This window comes from Hesperophylax consimilis, chromosome 2 (assembly GCF_061612785.1).
Source record: "Hesperophylax consimilis isolate HC1 chromosome 2, BYU_Hcon_1.0, whole genome shotgun sequence".
Taxonomy (NCBI): Eukaryota; Metazoa; Arthropoda; class Insecta; order Trichoptera; family Limnephilidae; genus Hesperophylax; species Hesperophylax consimilis.
The window spans coordinates 35,941,575-35,961,506 of NC_142837.1; the positions used below are offsets into that span (position 1 = coordinate 35,941,575).

The 19,932-nt window shown below is 34.1% G+C and overlaps 1 protein-coding gene across 3 annotated transcripts in view; it reads left to right on the plus strand.

Annotated features, from left to right (window-relative positions):
* The window catches only part of LOC149425958 (unconventional myosin-IXb-like), a 99,735-nt gene that overhangs the window by 38,086 nt on the left and 41,717 nt on the right, over positions 1–19,932 (plus strand). For 2 of the 3 annotated variants that reach the window (XM_089642490.1, XM_089642498.1), the window contains exons 7-13: positions 2,189–2,363; positions 2,800–2,939; positions 7,035–7,281; positions 7,614–7,749; positions 13,998–14,146; positions 15,754–15,864; positions 17,848–18,087. In XM_089642490.1, the coding sequence (XP_089498616.1) occupies positions 2,189–2,363; positions 2,800–2,939; positions 7,035–7,281; positions 7,614–7,749; positions 13,998–14,146; positions 15,754–15,864; positions 17,848–18,087 (1,198 nt within the window). Of the gene's footprint in view, positions 1–2,188; positions 2,364–2,799; positions 2,940–7,034; positions 7,282–7,613; positions 7,750–13,997; positions 14,147–15,753; positions 15,865–17,278; positions 17,327–17,847; positions 18,088–19,932 lie in introns of all 3 variants that reach the window. The other variant, XM_089642506.1, reaches the window with a different exon arrangement.

Genomic DNA, 19,932 nt, shown 5'->3' on the forward strand with positions numbered 1-19,932 from the left:
CATGGTCGACTTTATCAAATGCTTTCTCGAAGTCTGTATAAATCACATCAACAGGTACAAAATTTTCAAATGAATTATTAATATAGGTAATGAGATTCATAAGATTCGTTGAAGGTGACAGTGTGGGACGAAATCCGTGCTGATTTTCGGTGAGTGCGTGTTTTGTTTGGTTATATATCTGTGAATAAATTATGGTTTCTAAAAGTTTTGCGGGTGCTGACAACACAGCTACAGGTCTGTAATTATCTATTTCTGACTTTTTTCCTTTTTTATGTATAGGCGTTACTTTCGTTAGTTTATGTAGGGTCTCTGGTTTTAGTCGATTTCGTACCATTACCGAACCAGTGGGATGAGTTGTTTTTACTAATTCGTACACATATATTACTGCACATTACTGTGAAAAGCTCATTTTAAAAGTTTTTCCATTCAGTTACCATAATAATTTAGAAATTTTATCACAATAATAGGTAAGACAAAATATAAATGCTTTGAAAACATAATATGTATTGTTTATAAAACAAGACAAATAAGAACATCTTATCATCACCACATCTAATATTTGCAAATATAATTGTAAGGTAACCACACTTACACTAGTAAGTCACTTATGTGAGTAGCTCATGGTAAAATTACCGACGTAAACAACATTCTAAGTTCCTTAACACAATTTGTAGAAACTTACAAACGTCGTAAGTGGCATGAGTTTTTGACAGGTTTTTAGACCTATTAGGTTGTGTCTGCACGAACTTACAGCCTTCTCACGGCTTATGAAATCATTTTGAAAAGTTAATATGCTTACGGTAAGTTCGCAATGGCACCCAGATGTGCCGATGCTAAAAATTAAATGGCGGATTTTCATAAGATTGATATAGTGAAATCTAGATGGATTCATTGGCTTTGAAACACAGTAAGCAGTTCATATATTTACGTATTAATATTTGAAGATATTAATTGATTCCAATGGCCGAATCGATAAGCGAACACGCGGATATCTTCTTCGCTCAAGTGGTTAATGAGCACAAATCTTGGATTCTTAGTTTCAAATCTTTTTACAAATAATCAATTATGCCACGTATGTTATTGAAATAATACACGCCGATAATTTGTGTAGATTTCCCATTACAGTGGTACCTCGACATACGAGTTTAATTCGTTCCGCAACCTTGCTCGTATCTTGAATTACTCGTATATTGATGCAGATTTCCCCATACAAAACAATTAGACTACCATTAATCCGTTCCAACCCCCAAAATATCACCCCAGTTATTTTTGCTACATGGTTTTGAATAATAAAAACGTATTTATAAATGACAAATATTTATTGTACAAAACCAAAAAAGAGAATGTAAATAAATAAATCAGATATCCTTACTGGTCTTTGCCTTTTTCGCTACATTTTTCTCGCTTTCACCTGTAGGCCGTTTAGAAAAAAACATGTACAAGGAGGTTTGTTTCTTCCTCCCTCTCAGAATGTTCTGGAAATGAGTTAGGCAAGTGTCATTAAAAATATCATATGTGCGACCTGTTGCAACTTTTTCTGGGTGTTTCTTTTCCACGAACTGTGAAACTCTCTCCCAAATTCCTAAGATCTCCTTTATCTCACTTGAAGAAATAACCTCCTCCTCCTCTGACTCCTCGAAACCAATTTCTTGCATAACATCCGTATGCTGCTGTGACTGTAACTCTTGTATCTGTCAGTTCCTGGGTGTGCTCCTCGACGAGTTCGTTCACGTCTCTCTCTTCCACCTCTAGACCCATGGATTTCCCCAGAGACACAATCTCCTCCTCTACTGACATACCGGAACTCGTATCTCGAATTTCGCTCGTAACTCAAAGCAAAAAATCAATCGCTTGCCAGGTCGTATCTCGAAAAACTCGTATGTTGGGGCACTCCTATGTCGAGGTACCACTGTACTAGTAAATCATTTTGTAATTTTATTAGGCCCTTCTTAACCCTCAACACAATTAATATTGACAACTTACATCTACCTCAATTTATAATAAATTATAACTTATGTTTTGCAAATACAAATGTAATTTATGTCTCCCAAAACTTATGAGTGTAAAGCTGGCCTAACCATTACAAACAGAACAAAATTAAAACTCTACCATATTCAGCCATTCTGTATCTGTTTTTATATGAAGACCTTACCAAACCCTTTCATTGATTAATAATTCTTATTTTCAGGTAATGTGGAGTTCCAGCCTAGAAAATCTTACCATGACGAGGCCGTTGGTGTCAAAAATATATTAGTTGTAGGTTTAATATCAGAATTGTTGAGGGTCAAACAGGAAACCTTGCTCGCTGCACTCACTGCCAAAAGGGCCAGGGCTTCTGGAGAAACACTAGTTATCAATTACAGGTAATTTTTTACGAAAATAAATTAGTTACCCGTGCAATAATTATAGTTTTGCTAATTTTACAATATATAAAACCCTAAAACAAAACAAAAATATCCCTGTTATTGTGGGTGAAGAATCAAAAGCCAAGTAAGTACCTACTTAATACCTCCAAAAAGACACCAAACACCCTTTCCAAAAATTTAAAAAATAAGAACATTCTTTTTATTAAGTTGCCATCTTTTTTATTTCCATGATTTGAATTTTGTCTCTGAAAAATCATAAAGGCAATTAGGTACCTACTTAAAAGCCTTTGTAGACGAGGGGTATTAATAATATTACGAGAGTGAACTAAGCACCCTTTCTCCAGATTGAACAAAATAAGAACATTCTTTTCTTCAAGTCAAGTCACCCATCTTTTTTTTTTTAATTAACCGTTAACGGATGTTTTTTTTTTAGACTTCCTGAGGCGATAGCAGCCCGTGACGCGATGGCCAAATGTCTCTACGGGGCCCTGTTCGACTGGATCGTCATGCAAGTCAATCACGCGCTTCTCTCCAAAAAGGATACTTTGAGGGAACACCAAGGGCACAGCATTGGTAAGTTTCTCAAAGATGCTATGCATTTTCAGATATAATTATCGAAATGGAGTTGACTCTAATAAGCAAACTTGGGAATGTATTGCACTGGAATTTTTTCATTCCTAAAGTCAAATACATTTGGAAACATGCTGTATGCAAGCAAAGCATCTGCGTGAGTACTCTGTTCGACTCAACTCTGATTTTGATACACACTTGAACTAGGCATCACAACTGAATATTTCGATTCATTTGTATTTTTATTATTCATTATAAAATCCGCTAAGCTGCCAAAGCAGTTTGTCAGCAGCAATTATATTACTAAAGCATATACACAGTGTCTGGAAATCCGTAGTCCATGCGGTAAACTGGAGAATTTTCATCACATGGAGAATGATTTTGAGTTTTTTAGATTTCCGTTTTTAGCAGCAACTAAAGGGTTAAAAAGCTTTTGGATCCAGTTCTACACTTTGATGCATTTTAAAAAGCAAACGGATGATATTAACCTGTTGTATGCTCGGAAATTCCAAGCTTTTTTGAAAAAAACCGCGCGCAAATTACTCTCCTGCCTTTTGGTCAAACATCCGTTTAAAAACAAAGAAATTGTTTATTTTGCGATTGTTTTCTGTTTATCAGATAATGTATCTTATTATTCATATATATTACATGATAATATTGTTACAAGTTTTCCCAGAATAGCTAACTTTAACAAAAAAAATGTGTAAAAATTTTCCCATTCGGCAAACAAATGTAAAAAAAATATATTCATAAGAAAATTAACTGATTTTTTTATTTCTACACAAACCTGAATAGACACCCCTCGTGAAAAAAAATAATCCAAAGGTTTTTTCGAAGAAGTAATGCCATTGACACTTCTTTGAAAATGTAAAATATTTTCATTTATTCAAAAAAAAAATCAAACGTCAAGTGTCCACTTAAAATTTTTTTGTGTCGTATTTTATAAGTATATGATAACAATTCTTCCAGATTTCGGTAGTTTATACAACTGTTGTTACTAATAATATTATTTTGTACAAGAAACCTGTAAATAAATAATGCTAATAATAAAACTATTCATTAGGACGTAAAAATTTTGACATTTCTTACGAAGTAAATTTTCATCACTTTTCTTGGGTGAAATATTATAAAAATTACATCAAAATAATGTAGATAAAACTATCTTTCTGATGATACCTCAAATCTATTATGTCCACAATCAATTTATATCAAAAATAATGAAAGAAGTAAGAGTTTACCTTAGAAGAATTCGCGATCTTTTTGCATTGCTCTGAATTCAATGGCGGCCAGCCCATGTATACAGATGTGTTTGAAAGAACAGGGTGACAAAAAAATCATGACTCGGGGAATAAAAATAAAATTTTCTAATATTTTTTTTATTAATATTTATTTATTTATTTAAATGCGTTTTTTAAATTCAGATACTGTGTGGTTCAAAAATAAATAAGAAAAAAATTTCATCATATTTATTTCAGTTTTAGAACAGGTACATGAAACACGTTTTTTTAATCTTTGGTCGAGAGACTGCGAAAAAAATCATTTTTCACATACATAAATTTATTATTATAATATTCAAATTTTTAGACACTGTTTCTGTCCTCCTCAAAAGTGGAAGATACAATGAATGGAAACGAAAATTCAAACAATGCAAAGATGCACAATGCACTTGTTTCAGTAAACATTTTTATTCAAATAATGCACAAATACACCCATTCAATAAATAATTAAAACCATAAATAACAACAACCAGTACCAAATTACAATCACAGATAACAAAATCCAAGTAACAAATGATAACACACATTCAACAAATAACCAAAACCATAAACAACAACACATAAGAAGACGTCATATGGAGATGTAGCGACTGTCGGAGGGAACACGTCGGGTGATGGGTCAGGCTGTAGGACGGCATAATGCTCACGCTGACCCGTGAAGGTGGAGAAATCCTCGGACCAGGTGAAGGTCTGCTCCTCTGGATTCTCCTCCTCCCCCTCCTCCAAAGGCTCCAACTCATCCTCCATCCATAACATCCATTTCCACCATTGACGGAAGTTCTACATCACCGGCGAGGGATTCATCCTCGCTATCAGTGAATCCGTAGAACTCCGCAACGACGTGGTCGGTTTCCTATAGACAGAAAGAAAAGAAAAAAAATCAATACGCGAATAAATATTTTATACCTAAACAAAAAAAAAGTTTGTTAGTACTTTTTTGCACACCCTATATAACTGATCTAATTTTGTGATATTTATTACCATTTTTATAAATAAAAAATAATATTTCTAATAAATATTATTAGAAATAAATATTTCTAATAAATCATGTATTTTGTAAGAACCCTGTAGCTCCCATACAAAATTTGAATTTGTAAAAATCGTTCATATTTGCGCGCGCAGATCGAAGTGCGTTTTACGCAGGCGCGGATATGATTTCAAGATGGCCTCTCACACATACATATAAACAGTTCACGTGTATTTGTGCAGGTTTCCGATGTCTCGTATTTATTTAATTAAAAAATATTAACTAAATATTGACGAAACTAGGGCTTTTATACACAATCTCAGTAGTTTTCTTTACATAATAATGTACAATCCTTATAAGATTAGGCAATATTTACGTGAATATTGATGGAGAAACGTCAAAAAATTTCTCGGACACTTTTTTAGCGCGGAGGACATTAGAATATTATTTTTTGTAAAATATTAACTAAATATGGACAAATCAAAGGCTGTGATATATGTTCTCAATTGATTTATCTGCAAAATGAGATACGAAACAAAGCAAATCACACAATATATGATGGAACATAGCTAGAAATAAAACGAACATTTTTATCACGAAGACATGGCGTATACTTTGACGTAATATTTTGTCGGTTATTTTGAGTTTTCGTATTTTAAATTTACCGAAACACATGCCGTGAACAATAAACTATGTATAAAAAAAACATTACTTACGTTTTATTGATAAATTACTTCGTTTTGGCACTTTAAAATAGAACCGCGATGTTTCACTTTGACCTGCTTTGACCGTTATTTTTGGTTGAGTTGGCATCCCACAGAAAAATTTAAAATTAGATGTGGAAGAAGCTTCAAGTGTTTCTGAAATATGATGCGTAAAGAACGAGAATAGCTCAAGCGATTAAGACCTTGTTCTCCATACAAATTCTTTGTACATTAGGGTTAAAATCGCATATAAATTTTTTTTTTTTTTTTTTTTTTTAAATTTGTATGGGCCGCGCATATGCGGGCCCGGCATACGAGGTGTTAACCCCCTAGCTATTTTTTTTTAAGTTGAAATTTTTTGAAATTTGACCTGAAAAATTCTGTCTTTGAAATCGATTGACTCGATTTTCATCGATTGAAGTTGTACCACAAAATCGACTCCTAAATTCGGAATATTTAATGTGATTACCAGTTACCCTCTTGTACCAAGACTTTCCGGACACAATGTATAATGAAAAATTACAATATAGAAAATAGTAGTAGAAAAATAAATATACTGAAAGTACCCGTATACAATGATACTCGAAGTAATCACAATACAAATGTATAACTTAGACATACTTCATATACTCGCATTTGAACATAATCATAGGCATAAACAAAGGATATACTCAAATAAATCAATACAATGCAAAGATATAACTTGGGCATAACACAATATAATAAACTATTTCATATTCTTTATAGATAAATAGTTGGATTTAATGTTCACACTACCTTAACAGCTAGATAAAATAGAAAACTATAGTCTTTCATGATATTTCCATCATGTGGTCAACAAATGCCCACCCAATTTATTCCCGATGGGATTAACGAGGTCCACGGGGTCCCTAGACTGGCTTGCAGACCTAGATGTTTCCCTCTGACCATCACAGCATGATAAAAGAAGAAGAAGAATAGTCTTCCATTATGTTTTCAACCTGTGGTCACGAGATGCTTGCTCCATTTATTCCCCGATGGGATTAACGAGGTCCCTAGAGGCTGACTTGCAGACCTAGATCTTCCCCCCCACCATATGATACAAGAAGAAAAATAGTTTGCCACAATGAAAACTTATTCCTCCATAACGCATAATAATCTTTAATTCCAGGCGTACTAGACATCTTCGGCTTCGAAGACTTTGGCCCCTTCAACAGTTTTGAACAGCTGTGCATCAACTACGCTAACGAACACCTGCAGTACTACTTCAACCAGCACGTGTTCAAGTACGAGCAGGAGGAGTACCGGCGCGAGGGCATCCGATGGACGGACATCGGCTTCCTGGACAACACGGGCTGCCTGCAGCTGATCGAAGGGAAGCCGGGAGGGCTGCTGTGCGTGTTAGACGATCAGTGCAAGTAAGTAACCTGGAATATATTTTTAGTTGAAATATGCAAGACTAATAGCTTAGATGAATTGGACATGTGGAGTGGATGAACGAAGAAAGAATGTGAGGAGAATATTATGACGTGAAAGTGAATGATAGAAGAAGTAGGAGACGCTTCAGGAAGACATGATCATGTGAACCATATACCCCTGTCAGGTCATGTCAACAGTTGTGAATGCCTACTCCTGCCGTTAAATGGATTTATGGTTAGTTAGTTACTTTAATTTTTCATTCTTGGATGTGTTTTTATCATTTGAAATATTTAGATTTTTTTTTTGTTTAATGATGCTTGTTGTATTTCAGCTTCCCGGGTGCAACAAATGAAACTTTGCTACAGAAGTTCAATACAGTCCATAAGGAGAATATTTTCTATGAAAAACCCCAAAGAAGAGAACCTGCATTTATTGTGAGGCATTACGCAGGAACTGTGAAATACCAGGTGAATATTATTCCTTTTAAATTAAAACAATTTAGTATTATGTTTAGTGTCATGTTTATGTTTTCAAAAGTTTTAGCAATAGATACTGTGGGAATAGAATGTGATGACCATCCGAGAGTCTGCCTGGAGCTTGTGGGAATATGGTCCCCCTAACATTCTCAACTGCCTGGAGCTTGTGGGAATATGGTCCCCCTAACATTCTCAACTGCCTGGAGCTTGTGGGAATATGGTCCCCCTAACATTCTCAACTGCCTGGAGCTTGTGGGAATATGGTCCCCCTAACATTCGCAACTGCCTGGAGCTTGTGGGAATATGGTCCCCCTAACATTCTCAACTGCCTGGAGCTTGTGGGAATATGGTCCCCCTAACATTCTCAACTGCCTGGAGCTTGTGGGAATATGGTCCCCCTAACGTTCTCAACTGCCTGGAGCTTGTGGGAATATGGTCCCCCTAACATTCGCAACTGCCTGGAGCTTGTGAGAATATGGCCTCCCTAACATTCTCAACTTCCTGGAGCTTGTGGGAATATGGTCCCTAACATTGGAGTTAATTCATAAAAATGCCACATATTTCTGTGCAAATTTAGATATTTAAAAAAATACTTAAATACCCTGTATATCAAATTTTTGCAGCCGATTAAGGTCGCGGCCGGCTTTTTGAATTCGGATATTCAAAGAAAATTTGTATATTTTCGCACAATATGAAATTTCGCAGCCGATTTTTTCCACAACCGGCCTTTTAAATTTATTTATTTATTATTTTTTTTTTTTATTTATTTATATTTTACATGTATATTTACAGAATAAAAATATCCATTAACAAACATACATTATACAATCATAATTGCCTAATTAGCAATTTAAATTTAGTGATGCGCAGGTGGAAAATGTCGATGTCAGAGGCTAGTGAGTTAAGAAGGCCTATCATTCTTCCGAGAGGCATTGCTGATGGTAAGTTAGTCCTACATCTCGGAAGAATGAATGGTTTGTGTCTACGCGCTCTTGCGAAGTTATCAGGGACGTAAAATAAAATTTTATTCAAAATTTCTGGATTGTTGATGTGACCGTTCAACAAGTTATAGGCCATCATCAGCAACGCAGCTTTCCGCCTGTTGACAAGACTATCGATACCTAGCATTCCGGAAAGGAAGGCTGATGGGTATAAATAGGGATAGTACCCGAAGTCTCTAAGATAAAGATAACGTAGAAACTTCTTTTGTACTTTCTCTACCATAGAAGTGTACGTTGCATCCCCTGGTCCCCATATTATTGAGCCACTTTCCAAAATACTACGTACTAGGCTAAAATATAGCAAGCGAACCACGGTAGAGCTGCAGAAATGCCTGGAGTTACATAGCACAAATCCAAGCATTCTCAAAGCCCTGCTGCATATCGTTTCAATATGAACGTGAAATGTTAAGTGTGGGTCAAAGGTTATTCCCAAATCTTTCGGTTCAGAAATATGTTTAAGAGAACATTGGGACATCCTATAGTTGTAATAAATCACAGTGTTTGCTCTAGTATAGCACATTATAATAACAATACTATTTGACAGTGCAAACGTCAACAATTCCTCTCCAGTCTAAATAATAAAAATAACGTTCTTACAGTAAATCTGAACACTAAAACAACACATAATATTAATAATAAGTGCTAACTTTATTAAAATAAAGTGTTAAAACTGCAGTTTTTTTAGTGTCCCAGTGCCAAAAGTTCAAAAACGGAAATTAAATACGCCTATACTAAATACATATCACTCTACCTTGCGTCAGTGTAGTTAAACCAGTGGTCCTGAAACGGAGTTCAATTATTTATATAATAAAAAATAATAATATACAATGGATGTCCAATCATATATCTCAAATGCAGAAAGGGCAGTCAACGCCATAAACAAAGTGCTTCTTGACCCTGGAAATAAGTTCAACAAGGACCAAATCGCTAAAATTACACCCATAGCATGCGAAATCTTAGCAGCAATTGGCAGCATGTCGGCAGCGGTAGCTGCCAAAACTGGTGCCTTGGAAGGAGAACTGCGGGCATACAAAGATATTCAAAAAATTATTCCATCTCAAAACAATATTAATATCTGTGAGGTAATCCACGAAATGAACGAAATTACGGAGAGGTCGAAAAATATAATTTTGTGCAATGTACCTGAAAGTGCAAAGGTAACAGCTACTGACAAAATCTTGGATGACCAAACTGCAGTAACGGAAATAATTTCCAATATAGATATACCTGCAAAAAATAAAATTATTAAAGTTTACCGATTTGGTAATAATAATAATAACAAGCCAAGACCAATTAAAATCCAGTTTGAAGACTCCCAGACAGCTAGAATACTACAAGGAAAAAAACATCTCTTAAAGAATAATGTACGCATTTACTCTGACTCGACCCCAGCACAGCAAAAGCACCTAATGGACTTACGGACAGAACTTGAAAAACGTAAAGCCAATGGAGAAACGGACATAACTATAAAGTATATAAATTCGTCACCTAAAATAGTCAACATCCATCCAAAAAACCGAGTATAACTAAACTGAAAATATACTACCAAAACATCCGTGGACTACGAACAAAACTAGACGATCTACACGCAGCTCTTCCGTCCCATCATCATGACGTATATGCACTTACGGAAACCTGGCTTGACTCTGCAATAAAATCATCTGAACTTGGACTTGCTAACTACAAAATTTTTCGTTGTGACAGAAATGCCAGATCAAGTTCAAAGTCAAGAGGTGGAGGTGTTTTAATAGCAATTAAACGAAAGTACTCATCTAGGAAGTTACCGACGAAAAACAACAACATTGAACATTTATTTGTGCAAATCTCTACTGGAATGGAAAAAATTATTATTGGAACCACCTACCTACCACCACTCTCCGATATTCAAACATACAGAAACCATTGTGAAGACGTTGAACATCTCTTGTCAAAATATCCAAACTCAAAACTTGTTATTCTTGGAGACTACAACCTTCCAAATCTAAAATGGGAATCCAACGACAGCGGCTACATCACAAACGAAAGCGAAAATGACAGGGCACGAGAAATCTTGGACACAGCAAATTTTTTAAACCTGTACCAGCACAATTTCATCTATAATAATAACGATCGCTTACTAGACTTGGTACTATCAAACATCCCTAAAATATCTGTAGAACTGTCTAATGATCCCCTCCTACCTGCCGACAATCACCATCCTCCCCTATACACGAAATTAAACATACCCCGTGATAACGATGCCAAACCTGAACAAAAAACTCTGAACTTTAAACGAGCAGACTTTGACTCAATTAACTGCCATCTCTCAAATATAGACTGGTCTTTTTTGTGTGATGAAAATATTGATAAATCTTTAGACATACTTTATTTTACATTTTCTAACACTATTAAATCCTATGTACCTTTTTACACGCCGAAAAAGTATACTTACCCAGTTTGGTTCTCATCGGAGCTAACTGCCTCTCTTCAGCAAAAAAAAAGACAACACAAAAAATTCAAACAAAGCAAATCCATAGCTGATTATATAAACTTTAGGGAAACTAGGAAAAAATGTAAAGATCTTTCTAAACATTGCTACAAAATGTACATAACTACCATCGAGAATAATGTTTTTAAATCCAAAAATCTCTGGAAATTTCTAAAAAAAATAAACAATGAAAACACGGATTACCCACCAATAATGCAAATGAATGGAATCAGTGCAAACAATACACAAGACATTGTAAACCTTTTTTCAGATTTCTTCAAAAACGTATACGATGACGAAACCCCCGATGATAAAATACCCGAATACAAATTTAGTAATACTACACACTTAACAAATTGCCATATCACACAAAAATCTTGCGAACAGAAATTACTTTCCTTAGACACTGAAAAATCTGCTGGCCCAGACAACATTCCACCAATATTCCTTAAAAAATGCTCCAATGCATTATCTAAACCGCTTACAGTACTATTCAACCGCCTCTTGTTCCTTGGATATTTTCCAAGCTGCTGGAAATCGAGCTTCATTACACCTATCCTCAAAAAAGGAGACGACACTGACATAACCAATTATCGCCCCATTTGTATACAGTCAGTACTTTCTAAGCTTTTTGAATCAATGGTCCTTGATGAAATCTATCCCAAATTAATAAAACTAATCGACCAAAAACAACACGGTTTTATCAAAGGTAGATCAACCGCAACTAACGTAACAATATTTCAAAACTTTATATTAGAATCTTTTGCAAAAAATAAACAAGTCGACTGCATATATACAGACTTTTCAAAAGCATTCGACAAAGTATCCCATAAACTACTAACCCGAAAACTATTTGCCCTAGGAGTAAGAGACAACATGCTAAAATGGTTCACTAGCTATTTAACTAATCGTAAACTATTTGTTAAAATAAAATCTTTGCTATCGAAAGCTTTCTGTGCGACCAGTGGCCTACCGCAAGGTAGTCACCTTGGTCCCGTTTTGTTTCTCATTTTCATTAACGATATAACAAATTGCTTCGACGATGTCGAGGTATTGCTCTTTGCTGATGACATCAAGCTATACAAAAAAATAACTGATGTAAATCATTGCCAAATACTACAATCAAATATTAATAAGTTTAAAGATTGGTGCGTACAAAATAATCTGTTTTTAAATGTAGACAAATGCAAAACCCTGACTTTCTGCAGAAATAAAAATCCTGTTTTATTTGAATATTCCATTAACAATACAGCTTTAGAAAGAGTCACGGAAATGAGAGATCTCGGAATTATTTTGGATGAAAAACTAAGTTTCGCCAATCATATCCACCAAATTGTAAACAAAGGCATGAAAACACTAGGCTTCGTATTAAGAACAACTAAAAACTTTAGCTCCATACAAGCCATTAAACTGTTATACATATCTCTAGTTAGAAGCATAATTGAATACAACTCAGTAGTTTGGTCTCCCTCTTACAAAATTCACATTAATAACATTGAGCGAATACAAAAAAAATTTCTGCGTTTTATAAATTTTAAATTAAATATCCCACTAGAAGACTTACAATATCATTTCTTATTAAACACTCTAAAAATACACACATTGGAAGACAGGCGTAAAATAAACGATTTAACTTTTTTATTCAAGATTCTAAACTCTAAATTCGACTGTTGCGAACTTCTGCAACTCATAAACTTACGAATACCTACAATAACAACACGACAAAATACACTATTCCACTGCAACACACATAAGCGAAATTACATTGCGAACTCCCCAATACAACGGTTTCACACTATGGGAAACCAATACTTAGGTGATGTCGATATATTTAACATTAACTTTGCGAATTTTGTGGATTATGTAAAAGACCTATTTCAATACTATTCCTAAATGGAAGTTATATTTTTGTAAACCAGTCAAATCGCTGTATTTTTTAATTTATGTTCTTGATATTTTTAATTTTGTTTCTCGCATATACTTATGTAATTTTATTTCTATTATTTCTTTCTTTTCTTTCTTATGTTTCAAAACTGTCATTAAATTTGTACCACCCACATGTAAAAGCCCTCTGGGCGTTAAATAAAAAAATAAAATAAAATAATAAAAATAAAAATTATGGCGCATTTCTTAAAATTAAAACCTAATTTGTTAATTTCACTCCATACCACGATAGCATTTATGTCTCTCTGGAGCTGTTCTGATATTCAAAGCAAATTCGTAAAAAATACGACACATTTCCACATAAATCGAAATTTCAGTCATTTACCATCACGGCCGGGTCTTCAAATTCAGATATTTTATGTAAATTCGTAAAAATACGCCATATTTCTGCGTAAATAGATTTTCGTGGCTGATTTTCGCCGCCGCTAGCCCTTGAAATTCAGATACGAAATAAATTTGTAAAAATACGACATAATCCAATGTAAATTGATTCAGATTTACAAAACAATAATACGAATTAGGACGATGTATACTAGCATAAGTTGACATTTTACGGTGTTTTACCGTACCGTCTGTCAGATTTAGATTTACAAAATTATATGATTTATTTTCGCAACAATCGAATTTTTTCAAATTATATGAACAAATTATCGCACATAGTGAATAAAATATATTTAAATTGAAAATTTTGTAATCACGCTTTTTTTCTATGTATGCTTTTTAGTAAAACTTTATGTAACATCCGTGTACGGGGATAGCTGCCGATGGATCACATATGCAACAGCCCTGTAGATCTGGTTATTGATAAATCATTTTTTAAATTTCAGGTGACTGACATGCGAGAAAAGAACTTAGATCTAATGAGGCAGGACATTGTGGGAGTGTTGAAGAACTCCTCCCTGGCATTCGTAAGAGAGCTGGTGGGAGCAGATCCAGTCGCTGTGTTCAGATGGGCTATCGTTAGAGCTTTTTTCAGGTATTAACTGTTTTCATTGATTATACTCCTTGTACAGGAATACCGCTGATTGTAACCTCTCCCTTTTCCGCGTACAAAATAAATGCAACATTTCTAAGGCGTTCATATTTTAAAGTCCTTGGATACTATCCCTGATTATATCCGTCGGCCATCTTATTTTGAATGCTGGGTATTAATAGCCTTCCCAACAGACGGAAAACTGCTTTATCGATAATGGCCTATAACCTCTTGAACATTAGAAATCCAAAAAATTTTATAAAAAATTGTTCAGAGCTAATCTACCATTAGTAATGCCCCTAAAAAAAATGATTGTGCTCAAATGAATTTATATAATGGTGTCAACATTTTCCATGAGAATTTTGAATTCAAAATGCTAACATTTTAGTAATGAATATCGACTAATAATGTGTACATGTCAAATAGAGAGAGTGAGCAACTATCACATTAGTTCCTCCAGTTTCTCGGCCATGACAATGGGAACCATTTAGTGTATGAGTAACACTTCTGCCATAGGTCGCCTCAAGTGGTTCACTACGTTTGGTGATATAGCGGGGGTGACCGGGTTTTCCTCTCCTTCCTGTCCTTGAAAAGACCCTCCACACAACATCCCCAAAGATGACATAGGCCCTAAGAGATTGATTTCCAAATCCAATTGATTTTGATAATCATTAATTCTGATTAGGCCGTTTCCAACCAGAGGAAGAAGAATTTTATTTATTTGGATATACATCTGGAATGTGCTTTTTATTTATTTAGACATACACAATACATATATAAGACAAATGATAAGGCATATAAAATTATACATGGTTTAAGTATCTATTACTTATGCCCGTAGAATTTCTTAGTAATTTCACCGGGGATGAGATGATTAATCATAACTAATGAATATGTGAGTAATATTAATTAAAAGGAAGAAAGTGTGTGAAGAGATGGAGAGAAATTTTGAAATCAAGAATTATACGCTCACGAATTACAATCGACTATTAATTAAAGTTTAATGAAAAATTAAGGGCAAACTATTTATTACAGTGTTTATTGAATGTCAGTGATGTTGATGCTGCGATGGACTCCAGGCCGACTACTCATCGCAATTGGTAGACATTATCGGTGGTAAATTTCCCAGTCTGATGGTCAACACTGTATTAGCGGAGATGGACGGTGATGGAGTGAAGTGAAGTCAGTGGCTCTATGTCATTGCAGGCGGAGACCGGACTTGTAGGTGATGTTCAGCACTAGTGAAGACCATTGGTCTTCCTGCTTTTCCAGTGTGAAGTAAGAGCCGAAGATGCTGTGGATCTTGACAGCGGATAGTGCAGGGCAATGGCAGGAAGTGCAGAGTCTGTGCAGTGCGGGGGAAGCCCCCCCTGTAGTTTGTACAGTGGTTTGGCTAGCGACTAACTCAGATGTGGGCGCTCTTAAATAGGTCCCCCGTTAATGTTCTGGCGGCCTGAATAGTACATTCTCAAGCAGTTGAAGTATCTCGATGCGTTTACAAAATATTTCTCGTAGGTACAAGATGTTATCCGTGTTGCTCTCGAAAGGTCTCGAACGTTGTATTAACTCAGAGATACGCCACAAGTTTAATTGTGTATTTTAATTTCTAGAGGGTATTTCGCCTTCCACGAGGCCGGGAGAAAACATCGAACAAACAGAGCCGACGGTTCAAATCGTGTCTCGAGGACATCAATACACACGCCCAACGACTTATTAATTAGGTAAATATACTGCTGAACATTTCATTTCCATTCATTTATACTCGATGACGATTATTGACCATTGAAATTTATTATGATAACTCCTAAAAACATGACTCATGTCTAAAGGATGTATGCACATTTAAAATTTAAAATTGCAATAAGTAATATTTAATCATGAAATCCCGTGTACAAATTTCCACAAATATTATTAGTGTGTAATCTAAATATATATTTTTACGTAAGTAGGATTTGAAATAATAATTTTAGAAAACCAAATTTAATCATTTATTTATTTTTACTGCCTTGAATAATGGTTCAGTTCAATTTCTCATTTAAATACACAATGCTTCGTAAATATTGCTTTTTTTTTTCCAAAATCACAGTTAAAATAATTTTACATCACTTGAGCAAATTCGATAAGCTAGTACAATACAATTCATGCTGATTATATTTACCTACTCAAAAATTATTTTTATTTTTCACAAAATTGCACAAAAATTTATTTATGTGACACGTGGATCAGTGATTTTCCTAACCCCATATGTAATTGAAGCGGTTATTTAACCCCTCATGCCTCTGACATATTCTGGCAGAACGTATTTCCACTTTGCAGTAAAATCAGAATAAATTGAATATTCCTGAATGTATACTAAAACTGTTTTGAAAGGTGATGAAATACACTTTCAAATTTTATTATTAGTAATGAAAATATAATTTATGAAATATCAATATTTTAAATGCAAACATTAAAAATGGCTTCTATTTTGTCATCTAAATTATGAAAAATTGCTGTTATTGAAAAGCACACATTTTTTAAAAATTCACAAAATTTCATAAATTTTTCTAAAATTACGGTTGGAACCTTTGGTTTCAGAGAGGTGTTCATTTTAATTCTTTTGTGATTAACTTTGATATTTGAATATAAAGTGTGGTGTTTTCTCTTTCCAACACCGTTTAGATCATATTTCTCACCATGACAATAAGGGAGACATAATGAATTCTATGAGACCTATATGAGCTGTTCCCAAAAGCGAACAAATTAGCCTGAGGGGTTAAATTACTGATTTTCATCTATATGATTAACCTCTGTAACTCAAGGTAAAAAATTAAAACGTTGCAAGGCATTTTAATACTTATGACTGTATAAATAAGCGTTGCTAGTGAAAAGAGGTATATATTCCATCCACCTGATGGGACTGTGAGTCCGACTCAGTGGAGTCTCTTGCAGTCAATAATAACATTATTTTCTTACTGAATATATGTTATGTTTTTTGATAATGAAATCATAAAAAAATGACAGTAAAATCGCTGAGCCTTCAATTAGAAAATAAGTGTATTATTTATTAATATATTTATCACTGCAAACCTGTATTTCAACATATTTATTTTATAATGACATCTCCTTCCCCCAATTATGATGGCATTCCCCTAGTCACCTGGTCACAGTATCTGCAATCAACCTTGCCATCAATCGTATTGCGTAAGTCAATTATTATTGTCACAATTCCCACTGATAAATTTTATAATATGTGTACGTACCGCTAGTTTGACTATAGTTTTCCAAAAATAAACACCAAGAATCAATGCAGTCCATGTTTCGTTGTTTCAAATTTAATCCATACGATGCAGCATGACGAGATAATATCCAAATGGCATCAGCTTTTAAATTCATTACATTAATGAATAAAGTATGGAATTGTTTATGATTCTTAGTGTTTCATATTTGGTAGATAGCTTTCTTAATAGAGGACAATTATTATAAATTATGCTTTGTTTTACATAGTTATATTATTTAATAGCTTTCCAATTCTTTATGTAACTAGATTATCTGTTGTAGCATTTTTACAAAATTTTACTGATTATTAACGACATTTACGCAAATTAATAAAGTTGTTAATAGAGTGGCCAAAAACAATAATAAATTAATTGTCCGCCACTCACCACCAATAATAACTTTGAGCTTACGCATCCGTTGTTTTATTTTACTATCCAAACAATTAGAAAGCAACAAACGAAGGTGGATCAACAGTATTCCCCCTACCGAAGCTCAACTCCTTACAAGGAGAACAAGGCTCCACCATTGATAGAGAGCAATGAGAAAGGTTCCAGGAAAGCGTGGACTTCCACCGTGAACAAGGGCCACCGAATGTTCCCGAAGCCCGGCCAGCAAGAAACCAGGCCCGACAATACTCCTCTGACCGAGGAACAAGACGTCATGCAACGTGCCAACCAGATAGTGATGTATGTTTTATTTGAAATTCGTCTATCACAACTGGTGGTGTCTAAGAGCAATGGGTAGCGATTAACTGGTGATAGCTACTCCCAACATTAACAACTGTAAAATATTTCAGCTTTTTTCTAAACAATTAATCTTTGTTGGTGATGGTTTATCTGATATCAATTGGTATTTTGTTTTGTTTCAAATTGTTTGTATTTTTATGTGTCTTCTTATTCATTGCATTTTAAGTGACGCCTTTAATCTGATTTTTTCGCAAGATGTGTTGTGAATCTCTCGTAACATAGTGAGATTTGATAAAATGTTCTTTCTTGTGTTTTTAGTGCCTTTCAACCTGTTTTTGTTTAATATATTAAATAGTGTTTAATGTTTAAATTACTTTTAAGAATATGTTAACCACATTTGTTGACTGCATTTGCTATCATAGGCTGCCTGTGCTTACCAGATTAATAATTAATAATAATATCGATTATTATTAATAATAATAAATTTATTTCACCTAAAAATCATACAATAAAACATCCGGAAACTTTGACTAGCCAACTAGGGATGTATCCTGTTTTAGGCCAGTCAAATTGACAAGTTTAGTTCATATCATAATGTAGCATTTAGGACGGGTTGTTTCGGAGAATCTGAACAGTTCATCAAATTTCAACGTTCATTTTCAAGTTTTGTGAAAGATTTTTTCAAGTTCTGTTTGTATTTCAGTTTTGTCAAGCAACTAGCCTACAATGATATAAAAACAGAACTTGAATAAGTCTTTCACAGAACCCGAAAATGAACGTTGAAATTTGATGAATTGTTCAAATTCTCCGAAACAACTCGTCCTTAATATAAAAGAAACAATATTTTTATAGATTATTCTTCAACTTTTTTGAATTCAAAAGCTGAAATGCCAGTGTTCAAAAAAAGGAAATCATTGGCCATTTGCTAAAAGTACCTGTTTTGCTTTTTTTATTTCTATGTAAACTTTGATGGACATAAATTAATGTTTTAAGGTTTAATTTAGGTGGGTATTAGTCACTTGGAGACTTGTAACGTATTTAAATGTGTGCTTTTGCCTGTGTTATTAGAAATATCAATTTGAAGAATTTATTTTCGGAACTAGGTTCTATTGGTAGGAATATCATTAGTTAAATATGATGTTAGATTGTGCATGGTTGTATGTTATAGGGAATAATAATAATTATAAGTTTCTGTAGATTTTGAGCATTTAAAACTTTTTTTTATTATTCTTTATTGCAGATTGTCAGTTAGTATATTTTTTATCATTGAAGTAAAGAGTTACAGGTATTTTGATTTTCATATTCGCTTACCTTGTTTAAAGTGCAGATTTTTCTTCCAAAGGAGGTTCGACTCCTCAGCAAGTTAATTCTTCCGATATTAATTCAGATTATCCTTAACTTTTATCTTCCTTTACATGCTTTAGGGAATTTTCGCCAAAGTTTGTATATATTTTTATGTCTACCATTTCGTTACTTTTAACTTTCCACCACTATTGTTTCGGAATGTAAGTAACGGATTGTGTATCAGAAATGTTAAATGTGATTTTTTCAGTGTTGGTCCAAATTTATGTAAACTATGTTTATTTTAGAAAAATATATAAAATAATGACAACAAACTTTTTTAATCGTGTGCACTTAAAATTAGTTACGAAATCAGAGTGTTTTTGGATGTATAGGTGGAACGTGGTAAAAAAAACAGTTTGAGCGATTAAAAATAGGGTGTATCGGCAAGTACCCGACAAACTTAAATCAGCTATTCCTCAGCACATTTGGAGTAAAAAATGTTATGGACGCTTTGCTGTCCGGTAACATTTTTTTTCCATTAAAAACAAAAAATAAATAAAA